This window comes from Myotis yumanensis, unplaced genomic scaffold (genome assembly GCF_028538775.1).
Source record: "Myotis yumanensis isolate MYYU_CA2020_CCGP unplaced genomic scaffold, mMyoYum1.0.hap1 SCAF_15, whole genome shotgun sequence".
Taxonomy (NCBI): domain Eukaryota; kingdom Metazoa; phylum Chordata; class Mammalia; order Chiroptera; family Vespertilionidae; genus Myotis; species Myotis yumanensis.
Genome location: NW_027223766.1, coordinates 18194870 through 18219419, shown reverse-complemented (window position 1 = coordinate 18219419; position 24550 = coordinate 18194870). Strand labels below are relative to the sequence as shown.

General features: G+C 38.2%; 1 protein-coding gene across 2 annotated transcripts in view; it reads left to right on the top strand.

Annotated features, from left to right (window-relative positions):
- The window catches only part of PREX2 (phosphatidylinositol-3,4,5-trisphosphate dependent Rac exchange factor 2), a 226555-nt gene extending 206146 nt beyond the window's left edge, over positions 1 to 20409 (top strand). For both annotated transcript variants that reach the window (XM_070391971.1, XM_070391970.1), the window contains exons 38-40: positions 8971 to 9073; positions 13377 to 13444; positions 19328 to 20409. In XM_070391971.1, the coding sequence (XP_070248072.1) occupies positions 8971 to 9073; positions 13377 to 13444; positions 19328 to 19373 (217 nt within the window). In that variant the 3' untranslated portion in view covers positions 19374 to 20409. The remainder of the gene's footprint in view (positions 1 to 8970; positions 9074 to 13376; positions 13445 to 19327) is intronic.
- Positions 20410 to 24550: the final 4141 nt, after the last annotated feature.

Genomic DNA, 24550 nt, shown 5'->3' with positions numbered 1-24550 from the left:
AAATAGGCCTCCGATTAAAAAATGCAGGACCTTGTAAAAGTGGGGCACTCGGGGCGGCCTGATGCGGGTCATCAGTCCTAAGGGGGCAGATGATGAAGCGGCATCTTTCTCCACTTGCAGTTGAAACAGCAGGTGAGAGGTGGAGATTCACTCTGGGGATTTCCCTATGTAGGTTAAATTCTGTGGGACAGAAAAAAAACCTGCAGTAAGCAAATGGAGATTTCAGATGTATCCCTTTACTTTCTGTGTGAAAATGATTTGAGAGATTCAGTAACAAGATTAGTAGAAATGCTTGAATTTTAAATCTCCAGAAAGACTGCTAAATAGAACAGAAGAAACATTTTTGCTTACTCATGATCCCAAGATACTGTACATTCCCAATAAGAAGTTCTAAAATTGTGCTCTGTAATCATGAATCTGAAAAACATTGGTCTAAAACACTTCTTTTATATAAGGGTAGGAATAACAATGACAGAGCTGACATTTAAAATTGTCATTAAATATAACTGTAGTTTCAATTATTTTTAACAGTTATAATTAGATTATGACTAAATCAACTGTTCTCACTTGTTTGATATCTAACAAAATACTTAATGAATCAAAATGAAAAATAAAATAAAATTGTGCTCTAATCTTTAGAACAGAAAAAATAAAATGCTATAATGGGGCTCTGGGAAAATAGCAAAATATGTCCTACTCACAATAGAATATAACTACATATAAATCTTAATTACTCCACCAAACTCAGAGAAACAGAGGGCAGAATAGTGATTAACAGGGGCTTGGAGGGGGGAAATGGGGAGATACTGGTCAATGGTACAACATTTCAGTGATGCAAGAGGAATAAATTCTGGAGCTCTAATGTACAACAATGTGACTATAGTTAACAGTACTGTGCTGTATACCTGACATTGCTTAAGTGTTTTCAACACACACACACACACACACACACACACACACCATGAAGAATAGGAAAGTAGTACTATATGAGGTGATGGATATATTAATTAGCTTGACTATGATGACTGTTTCACAATGTATACTGCAATTAGATATAATTGAATCCCCCCCCCCCCCCCCCCAGAGGCTATGGAAAAACAGAAATGGGGCTGATCTTAGTAGAGGGAGAGAGGAGAAGGAGACCAGGCAGAGATGACTTCACAGGGATACATGTGAGCTGGGTTTAAAACATTACTAAGAACTTTCTGGGAATGAATACATTCAGGTATTAGGAGCAGGAAGGGCTACCCCAGGAGAAGACACAAAAGTGAGACAAAAATAATCAGCTGCCCACGCGGGGTTGAGGAAAGATCGTGGGAACACATCAGAGTAATGCTGCCCCCGGTTCTCCACCTCCCAGTGCTCTTTGTGCCCAGCAAGTGGGGGCCTCAGAATAAAACACAGGAGGATCCATCAGAAATGTCTGAAGATACGCAGATTAAGCTCTATTTGGTGTCTGGGTTAAACAGGTCAAAGAGAAAACCATTATGGTCCAGTGTCAAAGACCTGGGGAGACAGCAGAAATCTCATACCAGACACCCCTTAGGTGTTGGTGTCATCAAAGAACCTGTAAGGAGTAAAGACACAAGTCAGGTAGCAAAGTGGAGAGTAAGGTCAAGGAAGTTCAGGTAGTTGCAATAGGTTTCCAATCTATTCAGGTAAATCCGCCCAAACAAATGAAATAACATAGGTAGAGTTTGGGCTAAAAATCTAAAATGTGGAGAAGCAGATTCGAACCTGGTGACTAAGTTGCACACGCGATATTTCATATTCATATATGTGTTCAGCACAGCAAATACATCCTCAAGTGCCTTAAGTGCTCAATTCCTCAAAGGCCTGTGGCTGCCTCTGTGCTAAACGCAGCCATGAAGCCACTTCAGAGGAAAACACAACGTAAGGTGCTTGAGTAGAAAGAGTGAGGGGTGGGGAAAGCTTGTGCCTGGCAGTTCATTTGTAAGCCTTGGTTTAAAGATACACATGGAGAACTTCCAGGGCATGCATTGAAAGTTGCAGTACGAAGTCCCATTATCTTTCATGAGAATGTCATGTCCAGTTCCCTGTGCCAATGCTGCAAATGTGCCGCTTACACTCGATGGCTTTTTGCCTTAAAATATATGGAGTAAGTGGAGTATTCAGTATGGCTCTGCATGTGCCACCAGCATCTCACTCCAGCTCTCCTGCTCACTTCCGCCTTCTGCTCAGTTCTTCTCCACCCTGCCCCTCTCTGCCTGTTTTTTTTTTTTTTTCAAATGCTCATTAACCCCTCATCTTTCAGCTCGCAGACCATGAAACCTAGGAACCCAGTATCGTCATGGGAAGATTTCATCAGTGCAGTCTGACAGGAGTAAAATAATGTTGAAAGCATCAAAAGACATCGGAGCTTATTTTTTTTTCTTTTAAAAAAAATATGTTTGTATTGATTTCAGGGAGAGGAAGGGAGAGGGAGAGAAAGATGGGAACATTGATGAGAAAAACATTGATCGGCTGCCTCCTACACACCTTCTACTGGGGATTGAGCCTGCAACCCGGGCTTCTGCCTTGACAGGGAATCTTAACGCAGCCTCCTGGTGCAACTAGCCACACCAGCAGAACCAGAACTTATTTCTATAGATAATACTGGAAACTTGCTTGAGTGATTGCTGGCTTATGGATACTAGCTGTTGTTAGACTGTCACATTTTCCTAAAGAGAGAGTATATATATATTTAATACTTTATTCTATCTGTGTATAAGTGAATTCCTTGTTATTGAAAACAAATAGTCTGTTTGCCCGTTTTTCACATAATAATACTTAAGTGTTTTATTAAGACAAGTGTCTTCTCTGTTACAGGGGATCAAGGACACAGGGGTTGGGTTTTTGAAATCCCTGAGGACCTGTTGACAGTGTTCTCAAGCTTTTCATTTGTCACAAATGCATTGCTAAGGGTGAACAAGGTGGGAAAGACCAATAGATCAGCAGTGTTCTTTCCATATTACTGTCACGGACACTCTGTCTGTGTAGAAGCATAGCAGCCAATCCAGGACTGATCAGTACTTAACATTCTGCATCAGCCCTAGGTGTACCATTCTCCCTCAGTGTGAGGTAACAGAAGGGAGCAGGGGACATATAACCCTGCGACATTAAGCAATTAGGTTCTTCAGTCAGCTGTTTCATTCTAGTTGTCAATAGACTTTTCACAGTGGCGCTCTGTGCTCAGCGGTGAAAAGTAATTAGATGACAGAATAAATGAGATCATTGCGGGAATGAACACTCTGCACAGAACAGTGCATTTTATATCGAAAAATGCAAATCTGTCATAGAGAAGGTACACGGTCTCCCTTCAATTTATTTTTACTACTTGATTGCCTTACACTCGTTATACTTATTTAACATGCTTCACATCTAAGTTCCTTTTTGATCACGAACACATTCATTTTAGTATGATGAGGTCTACATTAATAGCGAAGTGATTTGGGCCGACTGAATTAAACTTTCCCAAAACAACGAATTTAAAGTATAAATGCTGCCGAAACCGGTTTGGCTCAGTGGATAGAGCGTCGGCCTGCAGACTGAAAGGTCCCGGGTTCGATTCCGGTCAAGGGCATGTACCTTGGTTGCGGGCACATCCCCAGTAGGGGGTGTGCAAGAGGCAGCTGGTCGATGTTCCTCTTTCATCGATGTTTCTAACTCTCTATTCCTCTCCCTTCCTCTCTGTAAAAAATCGATAAAATATATTTAAAAAAAAAAAAAAGTATAAATGCTGCCCAACTGGTGTGGCTCAGTGGTTGAGCCCAGAGGTCACCAGTTCGATTCCCAGTCAGGGTACATGATCAGGTTGCAGGCTCAATCCCCAGTAGGGAACATGACGGGGGGAGCCAGTTGATGTTTCTATCTCTCTGTTCCTCTCCCTCTTTCTTGAAAATCAATTTTAAAAACGTATCTAAAAGTATAAATGCTGAGCCAAGATTGTGATTGTTGAATTATGGATGTGGGAGCTAGAATTCTCTAAATGCAGTCATCTACGTGATACAATTTTGCAATAATGGAAAGAGACCTAGATTTTGAGTCAGAAAATGGTTTTGAATCCTGTGACTTAACTCCCTGTGTGACCGTGATTACAATACCTGGTCCCTTAGAGACTTGGTGAAATATGAATAATGATTTTTTTTCTAAAAAAAGGGGGGAAATAAAAACAGAGTATCCTTTGCTAAAGGTTGCATTTTTATTTTTAATTACTTTGAAAAATATGTTTTCACTTTAACATTTACATAATGTTAATTTATTCAAAATTATTGTGGCTGCAGATTCAGAAATCTTCATTACATTAGGTTTTCAGGTGATTTATTGAAGATGATTTAGCTTATAACTAGAATCTGAATGCCCCTCCTCCACTAATAATAAGAAAATTTGGGATCACCCCAAGAGATAGCAATATAATCATTAGCTACCAAGCAAAACCTCAGAATTTCTGACTGTGACCTTGCTGAGAATTAGCAAATAAATCCACTGTAGGAAACAGAACTCAAAGCCACAAACCTTACATTGTTCTCCTTTCCCATGTCAGGTTAAGTTACTGTGTCACCCTCGTGGCCCAAAAGGGGTGATGCATCTTCCCAAGTGTTCAATTTAACACATTTCAACTCTTCGGAGATTGGCTTCATTGTTCAGTACAATTTGAATCAACATTAAATGAGCCAGTAGATCCATGGAGGTTTGAAAATGTAATTAGAGTACAACTGATGTTTTTATCTGTTATCCTGGCAGATGACCAAATATGTAGAAGGTCCTTAGGTTTCAAGAATCTTGTGTCTAATTTAGTATAGAAATGTCATGTTTGATGTTTTTAAAAAGGATTTCCATGTAATTTGATTTTAGATTTGAAGTCTTACAAAGTGAACTAAATGCAGTATGACAGATTCAACTTAATTAATGACTGAGCTACACAATTTTCCAATTAAGCCAACTTAGGAAGCCAGGCTTTGTCTCTGCAGTGAGGCTTGGTTGAGAGGGAGGTTCGGATGTTGATAGTTTTTAACCCCTAGCATCTAGAAGTAGAAATGGCAAATAAGAGACCAGTTCACATGCTTTTCCTGACCCTTAGCTCCGTGGTTTGATATATAAAATAAAATTGATAGCTATTTTCTAGGATCAGTTGGGACAGACATCTGAAAGAAAAACCTCATATTAGCAAATGCCTAATTATGTCAAGTAAGACTCTAGTTCAGCCAAACCCCAATTTATAAAAGAATATTGGTAGAAGTTTGTCATTTACTCCATGTAATTATCATAATCCTGTAACATCAGAATCTTATAAAAGAATTTACCACAGGGTTACTTTAATGAACCTCTCTTTAAAATAAAAAAGTAGAAAGCTTTTAAAAATACTTAAAATAGCCTTGGCTGGGTGGCTCAGTTGATTGGAGTGTTGTCTGGCAGGGTATGTACCCAGGTTGTGGGTTTGATTCCTGGTTGGAGTGAGTATGAGAGGCAACCGATTGATGTTTCTCTTTCAAGTTGATGTTTCTCTCTCTCTCTCTCTCTCTCTCTCTCCCTTCCTTTCTCTCTAAAGATCAATAAAAACATATCCTTGCCCAGCTGTTGTGGCTCAGTAGTTGAGCATTGACCCATGAACCAGGAGGTTGAGGTTCCATTCCTGGTCAGGGCACATGCCCAGGTTTCAGGCTCAATCTCCAGTAGGGACATGTGGGAGGCAGCTGATCAATGCTTTTCTCTCATCATTGATGTTTCTATCTCTCTCTTCTACTCCCTTCCTCTGTCTGAAATCAAAATATATATTGAAAATACATATCCTTGGGTAAGGATCAAAAAATAATAAATTAATTAAAATAGTTAACATACAATGGGATTTGAGAAACTGGGATTTCTGAAAGCTAATGTTCCTCAGATTTTCCAAATAATGTGTTGCCCACATGAGTTCATATAGGCACAGGTACTGTATGAGTCAGTAGCAAGGAGCAGTGAAGATGACATTAGTACCCTGCTGGCTCTCTGCATTTCCAACCTTGTTTCTCCTCCTCCACACACATACTTACAGTCCTGGATGCCCCAGGGTATGAACATATTGCATTACCACCTGGAGTCCTGCACCTCCTTTTCAACATTGGGTGAATTTGTACAGTGGCAGTAGGAATACTCTGGAATCCATTCCTGCATCAGGATACCTTAATAACCTAACTATAAATGGAAGTGACTATGAATCATATACATAGGTCCCAGTAACTTAACCTAAATGCACCCCTAATTTACTTCATTTAGTTTAGTTCCAGAAATAACCATGGCCATTTGAGCACTACAGAACATGACAGAGGGAAGTCGGGATATTAAAAGGCAGCCGTAGTAACCGTTTGCAACTAAAACATTTTGCCTTTGCAAGTTTTTAAAATTAATTTATTTTATTTTTTAAATTTGTCTTTATTATTGAAAGTATTACAGCTTTTGCGAGTTTTTAAAAGTGTATGACTATATAAACAGATTTCTAGGCATCCATACAGGTAAGGGACCCTGAAACTCAACCTTTTTTATTTTGATGGTAAATCCACTTCCAATAGCACCTAATGTCGCTTGTAGGTTTGAAGTAGACACCGAGAAATAATTGTTGGATGGATGGATGGATGGATGGATGGAAAGGAACTTCTTTGTGACACTTCCACAGTCAAATTAAATTGGACCAATTAGCTGCAAGTCACATTTATCATAGTGACTTGGTATCTATTACTAACATTAAATATGTCAAGATTTATTCATTATAAGCACATATATTGACCCTCTGTTTCTTCTTTCTATGGGAAAGTCACGATTTCTGCAAAATTTTGCAGCCTTGTCAACTTCACTTCCTCAGGAGTATGCCCTCAGCAGAGCTACTACTTGAAATGTATTATTACTGAAATTATTAAACAACTGTCTTCAATATCTAGTTATATTTGCCTTTTTACAAAGGACAATTTCAACTCTGTGACCTTTTTTTTTGGTGACTTCCACATAAAAATTTTATGTGGAATTGCATCTAAAAGGAGCTGAAAAATTGAAGGTCCATATTTTCCAGGCTGGAGTAAAAATATATAGATTTATTTATATTTTAATTTACTGTCTAATGTTACAACAGAGATCATTCTAGAAAGGAAACTGTTGGGTCAGACAAGAAATCTAGTACTGAACGGAACTGGCTTAGGATCCTGGCCTTTGGGATGCTCCCTTCACGCTCGTGCCCAGGGTTAGCAGATAAGTGCCACTAGTAATAGCTACAAAATCAAATGTTCTCTCATAAAACCTGACTGCGTATACATTTATACACCACTGGAAAACCATGCACCACTCTTTGGGACCTGGAATTTTTCAGACAATGCCAGAATCAAAATGCTTCTTGCTAATGCTGAATTTTTCCTTTGGACATTCAGATTGAGATAGTTGAGAGAAGATAAAAAGTTATGAGGCAAATAATGGCATATTCACAGTGAAGTTGTGGACTTATAGCTAGGCTTTCTTTCATAAGCTTAGTTTAGGAAATGGACTTGTGATGCTGTGATGAAAACTCTGAGCCTTCATGGAGACCTCAATTTTTTGCATTATTTCCCACATTGACCTGGTTGTCTCTTTTAAACTGTCTTACTTTTAAACAATGGCAAATTAAGCTTGGGGGCCTAATTGGAATATATGGTTAATATGAAGAGCAAGGATAGATGAAAGCCATGTTTTTTGGATATGCTGGTGAAAGAAATTTCATACAGATATTTCAGTGTGATTAGAAAAAGATACCAATTTTTTTTTTTAGCTTCATTCAGCTGGTGTAATGGGCATTATTGATTAAAATGTTAGGATCAGTAAGGACTTAAAATTGAAGTAGAGGAGACCTGAAGAAGGAGAATAAGGTTATGGGCTGTCTGGTAACCCAGACAGCTTTGTAAACAATCTAAACCGATCTAGAAAAAGACGTGTGAAAATCAAACCACACGGGTAAATGCAGACATGGAGAAAATACCATTAAAATACGAATAAATTGAAAAGTGAAGTAAAAACACACCCACTAAAATAAATTTTAGGAAAAACATCTGAAAGTAATTAGCATTTTTATTAAACGTGTACAGAAATTACCCCTGAAAAAACAATTCAGAAACCAGCTCCTGAAAACATTAACAAATACTTAAACAAAGGCTCTAAGAGCTGCTAGAGAGAAAAATGTGAAAGACCATAAAGGAAAGGAAATTCAGGGACTGAATTATGAATTTTCTTGGGGCTACTGTGGGTACTGCATTCTTGTATAATTAATTAAAGGTTCCTTTGAAAAATTTTACAGTCTTTAAATTAAGTCCAAGAAATATACTTTTAAAAAAATCAATTCTGAACTTAGTGAATATTAATTTCACTGTTAATTTTTCTACTATATTAGGCATAAATCAATATAAATCTATTATCAATATGAATGGAAATATTAGGAAGTCATTTTTAAATTATGTAAAATATCAGTAAAGAATAATATCTGGTAATAGAACTTATTATAATTTTGCTTATTTAATTTCCTGTGTACAAACTTTCAAATAAACATAGTTCATTATGAGTTTGTTTGAAATTTAAACACTTAATTTTGGACCCCCAACAGTGTAGCTCTATCATCTATTTTGAACAAGTATTTTGTAGAAAAATCAATGGTTCATTGTCTAGTTGCCTTGATTTTGCCTGGTGCCTTTTGATTTTGAAATTAGTGTAGGGGAGGAAAATTGAACTTTCCTCTGTCCTTCTGAGTTCTTAGCTGAGACCCCTGTAATAAAGGACAGATTAACAAGAGAAAAATAAACAAAAATTTATTAATATGTATACACCATGTATACATGGGAGATGCCGAGGGGAAAGTAAGTAACTCTCCAAGATAGTATATTGGGGGTGGTGTATTCTGCTAGTTTCATTAGTAACCCCAAGTGTCTTGAAATGCTCACCAGGAACCGGTGGGATTTGACTTGCCCTTGCCTTTGCTCACAGGTGCACCCTGAGTGTGACAGTGGAGCAGGCCATCATTTTGGCCAGAAGCCACGGACTGCCTCCTCGCTACATTATGCAGGCTACGGATGTAATGCGGAAGCAGGTGAGTCTCACACACTCTAGGACAGTGGTTCTCAACCTTCCTAACGCCGCGACCCTTTAATACAGTTCCTCATGTTATGGTGACCCCCAATTTCATTGTTACAAATTGAACATAATTAAAGCATAGTGATTAATCACAAAAACAATATGTAATTATATATGTGTTTTCCGATGGTCTTAGGCGACCCCTGTGAAAGGGTCGTTCGACCCCCAAAGGGGTCACGACCCACAGGTTGAGAACCGCTGCTCTAGGGGGTTGTGTTATAAGACCTGGATTTGTTCGCTCATCAGATGTCTAACAAGTGCCTGGATGTGACGGGCAGTTTTCCAGGCTCAGAGGGTAAGCTGAGAACAAGAAACACTCCCAGGGAAGAAGACAGCACAGATGTCCACGTGAGGGTTCTCCGAGAACCTTAGAGAACCTGGAGAAAAGGGTGTCTCAGACTTCACCTGAGGAGGAAAGGGAGTTGGCCAGGCAAAATGAGCCAGGGTGGCTTGGGGCTTATGTAAGGGAGAAGATACGTGTCACTTTCTGGGAATTGCAGGGAATAGACTGGGGAAGGGGCCGGGGGAGAGGAAAGAACTGAGGGCCCTGTGTGCTTCTGGAGATTCACAGGGCCTCACGCGCCAGATAAAGCATAGACCTCGGTTTTCCAATGAAGCATGTCATTGGACTGCCTGTAGGTCTCTGAAGTATGTGTAGGTAAGAATGTACTAGCTTATAAAGAGGATGAACTTTCTATACAATAATCCAAGAGTATTTGGAGTGGCAGATTGGTTTTTAACCCTTAAAATTCTCTGAAAAGATAGTAGCAAAACTGCACTAATATCCAATTTAGTAATTATTAGGAAAATGTGCTTACTCTAGTAGAAAAGATACAGTGAGTAGAAGGAAAAAGAAATTGAGAGACATTAATTGTGTTAAACTTTATTTACTGATTTTTAGAGAGGAAGAGGGAGAGAGAAATAGAGGGAGAAAGAGGGAGAAAGAGAGAGAGAGAGAGAGAGACAGAGAAACATCTACTTGTTGTTCCACGGGTTGATTTTTGTATGTGCCCTGCCCTGACCAGGGATCAAACCCGAAATCGTGGCGCATCAGGACAACATTCTAACCAACTAAGTTACCTAGCCAGGATGAAAGACAATTTTATATTTTATTCTGCCACCTTTTCTTAGGGCTACCACAGAAAATTGGTTTAACCAATCTCTCTACCTGCTGACTTGGTTTGAATTGTCCAGTGATAGTGAGGGACTGAATTTTTAAGATACACTTTTGTAATTGTGAATTTGGTTTACTAAAGTTGTGGATAATTCTTAAACATAAATCCTTATGTGTTTGCTCCAAAAAACAAACAAACAAAAAACCCAAAACAACAACACAAAAACCCAGAAGCAGTGATAAGTGAGGCCAGTGCCGGCCTGTGGACTGCACTGCAGACATGAGGTGCAGCGGGCACAGACCCTGGAGTTTCAGGTTGTGAACCCCAGACCTGAAGATTGAAAACCCAGGTCTCACCAGGTCCAGGAGGGATTTGTTGCAAGGAGGTTAGATCCATGAGAAGCACGTGGCATACTGCGGGTCGGCTGGAAAAGGGCAAATACAGATGCAGCGGTGGCAGGTTTAGGAAGAACTTCTTGGGGTGCATATACCCACTCAGTTTTTAAAAGCAGGTTAAGGTGAACGTGCGATTAGTCATATCTGGATTGGGATGTGGGCTCTGAAACATACAGAAAGAGACTGATCTTCAATTTCACTCTGTTGCTAGTAGATTAAGTTTGCAACCAGACTTGTAGAAGCCATTTCAAAATTGTGGTTTATGGGAGACTATATTAACCTTTTTTATAATGATCTCTTTAAAATAGTAAGGAGGTAATTATGAGTTGGCTACATATACATTGTAAGTATATAGACTTAAACACTCAAAACCTTTAACTTCTTATAACTGAAAATGAGGATAGAGAAAATGAAAAAAGTAAAACGATATTATGTAGGCCTTAATGACTTGTTTAACTGGTGTAAGCTTCTTTAAAACATAATATACATACATTTGTATTAATACCTGTTACTATATATTTGTAAAATGTAATTTTAAAAGACTAAAATGTTACAAAGTCCCTGGTCGATTTCTAATTTGCACTGTTTTTTAGTATTTATCATCCTGTCTTCCTCCTAACTATTGAATAAATACATTTAGAGCCCTACCCCTTCCTTTGTTGCTTGTCTGTCTGCTCTAAGTTTTTGTGACATCTCTAAGTGGTTCTGAGAGACAAAGATGGAGTTCTGCCTTCTCTGTGAAAGATTATGGCACCCAGGCCTGCTCTTTAGAGAAACTGGAGTAGATTTTTGCAATATTCCTCCTGCTGCTAATCCTCTGACCAGTGTTCAGCAGCTTCAGGCTACAGGATTAATGGTTGGGATCAGTCTGCAAGCCAACACTTACCAGCCTGGGATCTGAGTAGTTAGGACACACCTGTAATGAAATATGTTTCTTTTGCCTTTCGACCCCTTAGACTCCGTTTTTCAGAGACTGAAGGGTTAGAACATTTGCCAGATTAATGATTTATAATTTCTAAGATATTTAGTTTCTTTTTGTAGGAAGAAGCTTTCTAGCATGATTTATTATTCTTATTTCTAATTGCAGTATAGTTTTCACGTACAGATTTTGTATATGTGCTTTCTGTAGAGTTGTTTGAATTAAGGGCTTGAGTTAGTAGGAGAGGTAAAAGATAGAAGGAAGGGTACTGTGCTCCTTACACTTTTTTGTAATGATTATAATAATCGTTGGCAGCACTTTCACATAACCGTCTGATCTGATTAATAAAATAATTGAGGTTGACACTCCCATTTACATCATAAACTTCAAGTTTTCTGTCCTATAAATTATACATCTCAAGTATTCTTTGATGGAGGCCAAACATTCTTTTTTGACCATTTTAACAAACACTGGGATTGCACAGAATTCTGGCTCCTTAGCTACAGTATCAGAGCATTAGTCTGGGCACGAGGACCAAGGACCAGGGAAGATGCACGTCTTGCCTAATATCATGGTGGACACATGTAGGCAAATCACCGTGATACAGGCACCAACAGGCAAGTACTCTCAGGAGTGTAACCCAGTGGCTCAGGACATAAGTCAGAAAACTAATAAAAAATATGCAAATTCTCTACTTTGCTTTTACAACGTTTCTCTAAGTCTAAAATTACTTCAAAATAAAATTAATTGCAATTCCTAAATCCCTTCCCATCTGTCTCTTCTCCCCCCCCCACCCCCCATCCCTATCCCTTGCCCTATTTGCTTTCCTTTACTTCAGGGGTGGGGAACCTTTTTCTGTCAAGGGCCGCTTGCTTATTTCTAACTGGCAGGCCATACAAAATTATCAACTTTAAATTAGCCTGCTATCTTTGGGCAAACATTTAATTAACTCACTCCTAATGCCTTGGCAGGGCCAGACCAAATGATTTTGTAGGCCTTATATAGCTTGTGGGCCAGATGTTGCCCATCCCTGCTTGGTTTACTTGAGAGAATTTTTATTTTTCTTTTCTTTCTTCTTTCCTTTCTTCTTTTCCCATAGGTTAGCAGTTGATAGCAGGAGTGAGGGTTTTAGAGTTTTTTTAAAAACCACTCTCCTTTATCTGTTCTCAGCCCCACACGCTGATGTTTTGTTCTATGCAATAACTAATTCCCATTAGGAACTGAACAATGATTGTAGCTTCATTCACGAACTTGACAGATTGTAAAGACTTTTTCATTGCTAAAGTACGTTGTCTTTGTGCTATAAATGTTGGGGCAGAATTCTTACATTTCAGAGATCCACATGCAAATTGCTTTAGAACTATTTAAGAAATTATTTTTTTTTTGATAAACACTATGAAGTTTAAAATAGCTAATTATTTCGCTAAAACACACGAGTGTAATATAACTGTAATTTTTGTTCCACAAAGTGAAGATATAGCAGATATTTATAACCTGCTCATGTCCTATTGTCTTATGCATTGCTTGCTTTTAGGAATAAAGACGTAGATGAGATGGTGAACAGGAAGCTGTTATTTAAACTGATTTCAAATAATTTAGATGGCTATTGGAATACTTACCAATCCTTTGAAACAATATATCAGCATATTTTAATTATTAAAAGCATTAATTTTGAAAATGCTCAGATGAAAATTTCTCTCTTCCTTCTCATCCAGTCTCCCTTGATGTTAAGTACATGGTTGGAATAAATACTCTACACTCAGGTGTTAATGCTGTGTTGATTACTAATGCGATGTAGAGCTAGGAGTGATTTTTCTTTACTTTTTTCAGGGAGCAAGAGTTCAGAACACAGCAAAGAATTTAGGAGTGAGAGACCGGACCCCACAGTCTGCTCCCAGGTAAGTGACTCCCCATGTCTGCTCTTTTCCACCCTCTCCCAGGCAGTGTCACTCACAGCTACTGTAACTGCTCAAGGCTATGCTCAGTGTAGAACTGATTATAGTCCTAGAAACCGGCCTTGTAGACATTCTGTGGCTCTGTGATTAGGCATAAATGCTCTCTGAATGAAATTGAATTCTAGCTGGAGAAAATTTAGAGGTAGCAAGTAGAAGTCTTGACATTATTTAAATTTTGCAAGTTTCATCATGAATTCAATCACAAAAGTCCACACAATTCCTATGAAAATTTATATGCCAACTGTGCCAAACTACGAAAATGCTATTTTCATTTATACTTTTATGACGGGCCATGCTGTTTGTTCCCTCTGGCAGGATTGCCTTTCCCATCTGTGTCTGTATGAAACACTCCTATTTAACCACAAAACCCTACTGAGATATCATTTCCCCTTGAAGTCTTGGTTGAATTTCCTTCCTCTTTATGCTCCATTAGCATCTTGTATACTGATTGATTATAGCCCTGAGTGTGTTACAATATCCTGCTACATGTCTCTTTACTCAACCTGAATAATGAATTATTTGGAGGCAGGGAGTATGTTGTTTTGATTTTGCTCATTGCTCATCATTGCTTACCTATGAATATCTGAACTGATTTCAAGAATGTATGAATGGATAAATGAATGAATGAGCTTTTCATTTGTTAGCAGACCACATATTCACAGTTTACATATCATCACAAGAAAAGACCTTACTTCACCCTTACAATAAATGATATGGGCACAGCCATAAAAGAAATGTTGTTGATTTGACTTCCCTGGTAACATTAGGGTAGGCAGCCATCTGTCTTGAAGTAGGGCGAAATTAAGTAATTTCTTTTACATTTGATTGTGTCTGTACTTTTGCATTTTAACAAAAAGAAGGCCCTTCCATGCCTTGTTGCAGATGAGACACTCTTTGCTTCTATGTACAAAGCAGTTACCAGAGTTAGAATGAAAACTGCAGCATTTATGAAGCTAAATTTCGTTTTGAAATACTGTGTGGGCAGTGAAAGTACTTTCAAAAAACAAAACATATTTTGCCCTGAAAATGGATGAAGTACTACTCATGTTCTAATTGCATTTATTTTTAGTGCTGACTCCTAATCCTATTTGCACTTCAAGTCTTGTTAATGTTATCTTCCATATTTGATTAGATTATAATCTAAGACTTTCCTTTTGCCAAAGAACCATTTCACGTAGGAATTAGCTCTCTAGCACCTGGAGCAGACAGGGTACATTTGGATAATGAACCCAGTGCAGTGTTAAAATTACAATAAGAAAACAAGTTAACAGCTCAGCAGGGTCCTCTTAGCTAGAGCTTATAAACAATAATAAACAGTGAGGTAGGATAAGACTCCAGCATCCTAATCAATAAACCAATAAGTAGCAGGCTGAATATAAGAAAGGAAACTGATGAACTCACTCTTTTCTTTATTGGGTTATGTTTTAAAACACTTGAAACACAATAAAATGTGCCAGCTATAAAACTGACATTTTTTACAAGGGAATAAAAGAGAGCGTGCTAGAGTAGTTTTTACACTTTATTGTACTTATTGTTTCATTCAGTTTACAAATGTTTATTGAGGACCTACAAAATGCAAAGCACTCTGTTGTCCCTATGCTGAAGGTAAATATGAGATAGAAATGGTTTTGTCTCTCAAGAAGCTTTCAGCTAAAGAGCTGAGATGAGTAAAAGGTAACTCATAGGAAAGGTAGAAGATAAGAGATTGCTAAGGTCTGCAGAAGGGGCTGGGATTCCGTCCCAGCTGGGAATCAGGATTCCTTCCCCCAATGACATCAAACTGAGAAACATTTGGCTTTTATAACCAGGCCATCCGTAGGCAAATCTGGGGTAATATTTCTGTAAATATCTTTGTGGAGATAACATTTGCTACCTCAGCCTAAGATAATATTTCGTTCTAATCTCCAACCAATCTCTTCATAGTTTTCCTAAAACCATTCACTTTCTTTCATTTTTAAAAATTCACTCAGCAAACATACATTGAATTTCAGCTATGTGTTTGTAGGTGTCAAGTGCTTTGTTAAAAACTAGAAATATAGCCTGGCCAGCGTGGCTCAGTGGTTGAGCATCATCCTATGAACCAGGAGGTCACGTTCAATTCCCAGTCAGGGCACATGCCCAGGATGCGGGCTGGATCCCCAGTAGGGGTTGTGCAGGAGGCAGCCAACCAATGATTCTCAACATTGATGTTTCTATCTTTCTCTCCCTCTCCTTTTCTCTCTGAAATCAATAAAAATATATTTTAAAAAAACTAGAGATGTAGTCTCTTCCATCAGGCACCAATGTGTGCAGTAGAGTGACAATTGAACAAAATGAAAAATGTTATACAGTTAAGAACTGTGACAGCAACAGGCACAGATCCCAGCCTAGGAATGGAGAAGGGAGGTTGAAGAGTAGTCCTGGCCCAGTCAGCATGGTTATCCATGTCCTGTACAGCTGATGCAATGACACCGGTGCCTATGGACACATCCCATTCTGAGAACTACACCTAGATCTCTGTGATGGCTGAATGTGCTTCAAGAATGATGCCAAGTGAGGCTGGAAACATAGGCAAGAGCTGGATCAGGAAGACACTTGTATGAGACACTGAAGGGTTTTGATTTTAACTTGTAGACCATAGGGAGATATTAATAAACAATCTTCCTATCTGGAAGATTTAAATTTTAGAATTTATTTCTGGTGACATTACGAGGATCAATCAGAGGAGAGCTAAGCCTGAAGTCAGGAGCTTGAAAGGAGATGACTGTAGTATTGAAGATGAAGATGAGAGGAAGGATTGGAGAAACATTAACTAGACAGAAATAATAGTCTTTGGACACTAATTGGACAAAGAGGGTTGAGAAAAGGAAGATCTTAGAATGGCCACCCCATTTTTGGCTTGAGTGACAAGAGATGAATGGTAAAGAGCACACATTGAGGAAAGATGATGATTCAGCCTGGAACTATTGAGACTAAGGATCCATGGGACATCCATGTGGAGATGTCTTTGTGGACAGTACAGATGAGGTTCTTCCTCCTCTGTTCATACGTTGGCTTTTCAGAGCAATCAACACATCTTCACCAAGAACCAAATATTAGATTTCAGCTGGAATGGCACACTTGTCTTATTTTCTATTGCATTATGAAATCTGTAAAGGATTGTTCAATGAAAGCTTGATTTTTCTTTATTTGTATAATTGGGAGGCAAGCATACTATAGTGGTTAAAAGTGACAAGATGGTTAATTCCAGGTCCTGCTATGTGACCTTATTTAGTCGTGTTATTTATCCTCTGAGACAGTTTTCCTTTTTGCGCGATGGGGAAATTGCATTGCAATGGAGTGTTACTGGACTTTAGTCTTGAAAGAGGCATTTGCTTTGTGGTTTCCTTTAACACAACTTGTACTTTGCCATGTACACAGATGAAGGGTGTGATCTATAGACTGCAATTCGAAAGTTCTACTCTGCAGGTTTAGATTTGGGTGGAAATATCAGCTCCAACAGGAAAAGACGAAAGTGGAGCTGGGACCACACCCTTTGTGCAGGGCCGCTGGTGTGCATGAGTGGAATGAGAAAAGCAAAGGCCCCTGAGCGTTGGGCGAACAAAGACCTCCTATTACCTAACAATTTAGCTGCCAAAAAACAAATGCCTCGGTGCCGAGAAAAAGTCTAATTCTTACCTATTACATTTTACTTCCAAACTTCATCTGCTTTTCTAAGTCCCCAAAGCCCCACAATTTCCATTACAAATGTGTCTGAACTCAAATAACCCTGAATCACTTCCAAGAAGCCTCATAGAAGCTGAATCTGCCCAGCTCTGCAGGACCCAGAGCTATTATTTCATTAGGTGATCACAGGCAGTAGCCTTTGCGCCAGATTGCAAGGCAGACATTTCAAAGACTTGCCTACCCCGTGGCATTAGTTACATTCTGTGTGAATGTGCAGTTCAAAGTAATGGAATGTGATGGCTCAGCCCAGGGAGGACAGCCTCTACCCAACTTACTGTGTCTGTTCTGCGGGAGTACGGCCGCTGTGCCTTCTCACTCCCCAGGCAGCACTGTTGGGAAATGAGGATAGGCTTTCAAGAGGGGAAGAACTTCCCAATTATTCTGCTACTCCAGCCCCGGGCATGCAATTTGAAGCAATACCATATCCTTTAGCTGAAAAAAAAAGCTGCTTAGAAGTCTATCAGGTCATTTTAATGTATTATTTTCCCTGGGAAGGGTGAAATAAGCTTTCTAATATGAGATGTCCTTATTTCAGTATTTGTTTTCTTCCATGGAGGTGACATGTGGAGCAGTAACCACCTTCCAGACTTGAAATAGGTTTTACAAACCTCCAAGGCAGTAACTTTTTGCATGTGTGTCCAGACTAGGAAAGTTCATTTTGTTAACTAAGTTTCTAACTCAATATTAAATCTTTCTCATTCTTCCTCTTTGATTTAGAATTAGCATGGGATTAAGTATTGAAGGGAGAGGAAATTTTTAACTTGCTAAAGTTGTTAACAACTCATTGAAGCTGGGTTCACTTTAATGTGTTTAAAGCCAGTGAATACGGCAGCTATCCCTGGGTTTGGAGTGCTTTTCAAAGGAAGCAAAGCAGAAATCTGCACCTTTTTTTTTAGACCATGAAACTAAGCTCTGAAGGAGAACCAGCGTGGTCATGGGCACAGTTGAGGACCACAGGTGGGGTCCAACATCCAGCCACCTTAGGCCAGCTGATGTTCTCTGAGACTATGCCTTAAATCATGGGCATGCCCTATGACATAGGGCCTCTGTGGTCACTATTGCAAGCATGTTCCTCTTTCCTTTGTTCTGGGGTTACGATTCCACCATTCAGGGGAGTGTGGAGCACTAGAATGTGTATAGTCCTAGGTCAGTCCCCTGAACTTGGCCTTGAAGCTGTATGGTCACAAACAACTAGACCTGGGGTGAAAAGAGGGAGCGTCTTCCCATCTCCCGGCATCTCCACCAGTTCAGATGGATTCCTAGACCCACGTGAATCTCCACCTGATTCTATTGACAGGTGAGGGGAAGGATGGGCAAAGCTGAGCATGTATTTCTTAGGAAACACCAGCTAGTTGTGCCTTTGATGTTCAGGACTCTGCCACGGCAGCCATTCCATATCGAACTGCCTGTACCACCAGATGGTACCAAATGAAGCAAATTTCTAAAACTGGTCAGAAAATCAGTAGACCCCTATTGGGGTAGATCTTATCTTGGTACAAGACAATCACATGATGATAACTATCATAATGATATCATCTTGTGGAATTTAGAGAATCAATTTTGATACCAAGGAGAAGAACAGCGGGCCCTGGAGCAAAGCAGCTGGGTGCGAACAAGACAGCATGGCCCAACCAGTCGTCACATTTGTGTGCACAGAGACATTGGTGTTTTCTAGAGAATAGAACAGCCCTGGTCAGTGCTCAGTGGTTAGAGCATTGGCCCTGGGACCAAAGGGTCTTGGGTTCGATTCCCGGTCAAGAGCACATACCTGGGTTACAGGTTCCTCAGCTTCCATGGGGTGCATATAGAAGGCAACCAACTGATGTATCTCTCTCACATCAATATTTCTCTATCTTTCTCTCTCTTCCTTACACTCTCTAGAAATCAATGGGAAAAAATATCCTCTGGTGAGGATAAATAAAAAATTAAAAAATAGAACCGAAATTTGGGAGTTTGCTAATTCATATGTGATTTTTAGTGAAATAATATGGTCATGCCTCCCAAACCAAGAAATTATGGTTAGTGTATTTATTATACTAATGTATTGGTTAATACTAATAAAAAACCTCAAGTAATGTCACTGCGTCAGGCCATGGTCACACTTTCTCATGCCTCTTCTAGGCTGTACAAGCTGTGCGAGCCGCCTCCCCCAGTTGGAGAAGAATGAAGAGAACCTCTAGGAACCCGGTGAGCAGAGCTTCTGAGCACTGGACTAGACAAAGGACCACCTGGCGAAACACTGCATTCAAGGAAAAGTGAATTTTTTTCCCTAATTCTTTCACCATGGTGTAAATAACTAATGTCAGCTCCTCCTGTGCTGGAAATGGATAGACCTTCATTCACACAGTTCAGTTTCACAAACCGATCTCTCTGGGTATTGACATGAACTTTTCGTTTTTAGGGTAGACTTCATCCCTGGACATTACAGAAAAAATATCAGAGGACAGAATGAGCCATCGTGCCTGCGCTCCCATTTACTAAAATTATTTCATTGTGTTTAGTTTCATCTTCTCCAAATGGGAAGGCGTAATCATGGATCTCTGAGGACACATGGCCACATTTCCTCAACTGTGCAGAAATGTGACGGCAAACAGAGACTGGTGTCCTCATCCTCAGTCCCTCTGCATCAGAGAAAATAGTTCCTGTGTGGAAGGTGAAGAGCATGGTTTCCTCTGTCAGAGGGTGTTTTGTCCGGAGAGGAGAAGAGAGTGATTGAGGCCTCCATCCAGACCTTCTTCCAGCTGCTTCCAGGTGTCCTTCATGCTGCTGGACAGTTGCAGAGGCCAGGGCTGGACATGATGATAATTACTGTGGGTCTCTGAAGTGGGCGTGGCTTTCTTGGGCCACGTGTGCTGGTGCTGTCAGATGTGGCCAGGGGGTGGGAAGAGGCAGAGATTGGGGAGGTGGAAAAGAAGACCAGGCTAAAGGAGGGGAAAATAAGTCTATTTAAAAACTCAACCTCTAACTTAGATACTTAAAATTCTTCATTTTATTAAGGCTTTCATATAAGACATCAAACTCTTAAGAGAATACACCCTGCCCAGCATTTTTTCTATCAAGGTATATGTATAATTAAGCTTTATTTGATAAACTTTAAAAGGACTATTAGAGACCTTGATAATCTATGGAAGCACAAAATATATTCTGTGCATAATTTTTATCATTTTTACCTTGATAAAATAACATTGTTATTAGCATAGTGAATACAGTAATATTGAGTTTAAATTCATAATTTTCAAAATAATTAAAATGCCCTTATTGTGGTTGTTATAATTTTATGAATTTAGACTAATTTAGTATGTGAAATGCTTTCAAAACTAAAGTATATACAAACCATTATTACATTTTAATTTATAAACTTTGTTCATGGTTTTCAAGCTATCATTAATGACCTTCATCACTAGCAGTTGTGTATTAAATAACAAAAATACTGTGTTTATATATGTACGAGCTTTTTATGTACTGGTTAAGGGAATAATTGTTATTTGGTAAAGGATCTCTTAAGACTTTGGCAATAAGTTCATATTTGTAATGAAAAATAAAGAAACCAACATCAGAGTTTTCAAAGAAAAAATTGAACGCTTAGAATGTAATAAAGAGATGAGTATAACAAATATTTATATTAAGTACATTCTTCACTTTTGGGGATTTAACATTCTCGATACTATCAGCAAGTGATCCTAAAGGCCCATCATATTAGCAAATTGTGACTTTTCACATATTGAAAATTTGATTAAGTTCTATGTAGAGCTAATAAGTGAGCACAACTGACTAGCAGGTACTTCTCACACTGACATCAGTGTTTTCTAAGCACTGTCCTGGAAGCAGTAGTCTCTTAGAGGGATGAAAGGGTCCTTAAACATTTTAGTTACACTTTGGTATGTTTCATGGGGGAAATTACCTGTTCTTGTGGTATGTATAAGAGAGCATGTTTTTGAGGACTTACATTCTTTGTAATATAATGCTTTTACTATTACTTTAAGGGCTAAACATAGTATATGGATACCATCTACTTTAATAAGTGCTTGGCATTTATTAAATGCTCCAAAGTTAATAATGGTGTATAATATCATCAGCCATTGTCATTTTTTATAATAAAAATTATAGATAACAGTTAAATAATTACTATGTGCCAAGCAATACGTACAAGTGCTTTACCCGTTCTTTTTGTTACTGCTTCACTAAATCTTCATAATGACAATTCCAGGTGGCATTCTTTTCACAGCCCCCTTTTTACAGTTAGGAACTGAAGCAGAGAATGGTCCAGTGACTGGCCCAAGACTACATGACTGACAAGTGGTAGAACGAGGATTTTGAACCCAGGAAGTTCGCCTTTTCATTTTTTAAATTGATTTCAGAGAAAAAGGGAGAGGGGGGAGAGAGAGAGAAACATCTATGATGAGAGAGAATCATTGATCAGCTGCCTCCTGCACACCCCACTGCACACTGAGGATGGAGCCCACAACCCAGGCATGTGCCCTGACCAGAATTGAACCATGACCTCCTGGTTCATAGGTTGGCACTCAACCACTGAAACATGCCAGCCAGGCAAGTTTGCCTTCTTAATACATTATGGTTACCAGCAGAACTGTTGTCATGTTACCAGTTATTCCTTAGTAAAGTAGGAGTTATATGAACTGTGTTGTCATTAAATTATACATCTTATATTGAGAAAAAATGAGTGGAAATATATAAAATGCCTTTAATATATGAAAATCTTAGGATTTCCAGGATGTTTTACCTTTCTAAATACACATTTTGAGGTAATCCAATGCTGTTGCAATCTGGAAAAAAACAATTCCTCAAATTGAAGATAACAGTTTTAGCTATATTTTGAGTCTGGAATAGTACATCATATAATATTTGACTGTGATTCCAAAGCAGTGGTAACAGTAAAAAATATCTATTTAACAAATGAATAAAAACAATTTTTCAATACCATGATGCACTTCTGTGTGACATTGGACATTTAACTGGCCTTGAGTTTTTAAAACAGGTTTACCTAAATGCTCACATACTCCTGTACAACCTGAGTACGTGTAAACATTGCTAAAGCCTGCCAACAGTTCTTCCAAGTTCTGAGTTTGGACATCTGCCTCTCTCCACCTAAAAGGAAACGGCATGCATAGAAAATGTGGTTCTTCACTGGGGACTGGATTCAAAATTGTGGGATAACTAGTAACTCCTAGTCGTACACATTAAATATTATATCTTACAAAGATTTTCATATTACATATCACACAATTTAATAATTATAAAGATGAGCAATTTTAGGAAACTAAAATTTTACATATATACCCATTACTATTTAATAAGGAGGAAAGAAGAAAGAAAAATTTTGTATTGTTTTTCCTTATATTGAATATCTAATGTTGACTTTAGAGTATAGTTCGATTTTATGAGCCAATATCCCAATCTTAGAAGTCTCATACTATTTTCTGCCTCTTTAAATCACATTTTTCCAGTGGTTTCAATTCAGCGACCACTCTTTTTGCAGCCACAATGTTCAATTTAAAAATAGTTTAAATCATTGTGATACTATAATATATATTTGGCCCTTAAACAATACAGATTTGAACTGCACTGGGTTCACTGACATGCAGATTTTTTTCAACAAATGAATATAATACTATAAATATATTTTCTCTTGTGATTTTAATAACATTTTATTTTCTCTAGCTTTATTATAAAAATATAGTATGTAATACATATAACATACAATGTGTGCATTAATCAGTTGTTTCTTCTTGATAAGGCTTCTGGTCAAGAGTAGACTATTAGTTATGTTTGGGGGGGTTCACAAGTTACCAGTATACAGGGTTTTTGACTATGGTCATTTTTTAGATTTTCCACACTAGTAGTATTTACTAATATTGAAACTAATCTTTAGTGTGTGACTAAATTGTTTCTAAGCTTTTGGAAACTATGTTTAATTTTTAAAGACTTACTTTCAAGAGAATTATTGCACTAAATTATAGTTTAATTATTTTCTCAAAGCCAGTAGTCCTTATTTCATTAATATGTAAATATATTAACCAATGTGCTGAATGAATTTTCAGTTGTTCTGCTTAAGTATAAAGGCCAAAGCTTTTGAAATGGATGATCTGAACTTGGATTAAGAGAAGTATTCTGTACCCTATCAAGTTTTTGAAGTTTTAGAGATGAGCCTCAGAAAGTTCACCCTGCATGAAGCCGAAGCGGTGGGGGAAAGTTCCAAGAGGGATTTGGGCCAAGAATGGGTTCAGGCTGACTCCTTTGAAGTATAGTGGCCACAGTCTTCTTAGGGGCTGCAATGCCACAACTGTGTTAGACTTTGGTTTTAGAAAATTTTTACTGCTTCAAAACTACCTTTGCAGGTGATCTCAGAATTCAGATGGCCAAGTCGTGCATGCGTAGAAGACTGTTCAGTATGTGCATTGTCTAGCCTTTGTTGCATAGGCACCTGGCCTGCCTCACTCACTGAGAGACACCTGAAGTCTGCTATGTCTACTAATATATAAATATACACATTGATACTTACTGCTTTTTGTTTTTCATGATAATACATTATAGAAATTGGATTATGATGTCTTGTTTTGCATGAAGATAGGATATATGGAGTTGTTCAAAATATTGAATGTCCTGTAAACACCAGAGCTGCCTACACATACCATAAGCACACGTGGTAGAGCATCGCTTTGAACACTGACATTAGTTTGCAGCTCAGTCTGGAATCACTTTACCTAACTTTGCTTTCCAGAAAAGTAGCTGATTAAGTAAAAGTGTTGAGTTTTTAAATGATATTTTTACTAGAAATAGAAAGCTTGGAATAATTACATTTGGGTGAAAATAACTGAATAAATGCCATCCACTTGTGTATTCATTCAACAAATGTGTTTTGAGTTCAACTGTGTACAAGGCACATACTGTGGGCCTCGTTTATGTATTGGATGTGTTAATGACTGCCTATGTTTTTTACTTGAAATAACATTATTTGTAACGCAAACCTATTCTAATATCGTGAAGGTATATATACTGTATTAAGTCAAGAACACTAAGTTGATAAAATTCTTTAGAAAACATTCATTTAAATTTGAGTATCTAATGCAAATTTATTAGAGTTTCAGATGAATATATATTTTTGTTACTGCCAAATAAATAAGTAGAACATAGCTTTTGCTTAAACATATTTTTGTAAGTATTCATTTACACAGTTATTATCTTAAATAGTAAAATTGGTTCTATATATAGTAACTCTCTTGAATATATCCATATTTAATGTTGTATAACATACAAACTATAATGACAAATTTCATCGGAAGATATTATTAAAGTAGTCTATACTGTCCTTTGTAAAATATACAT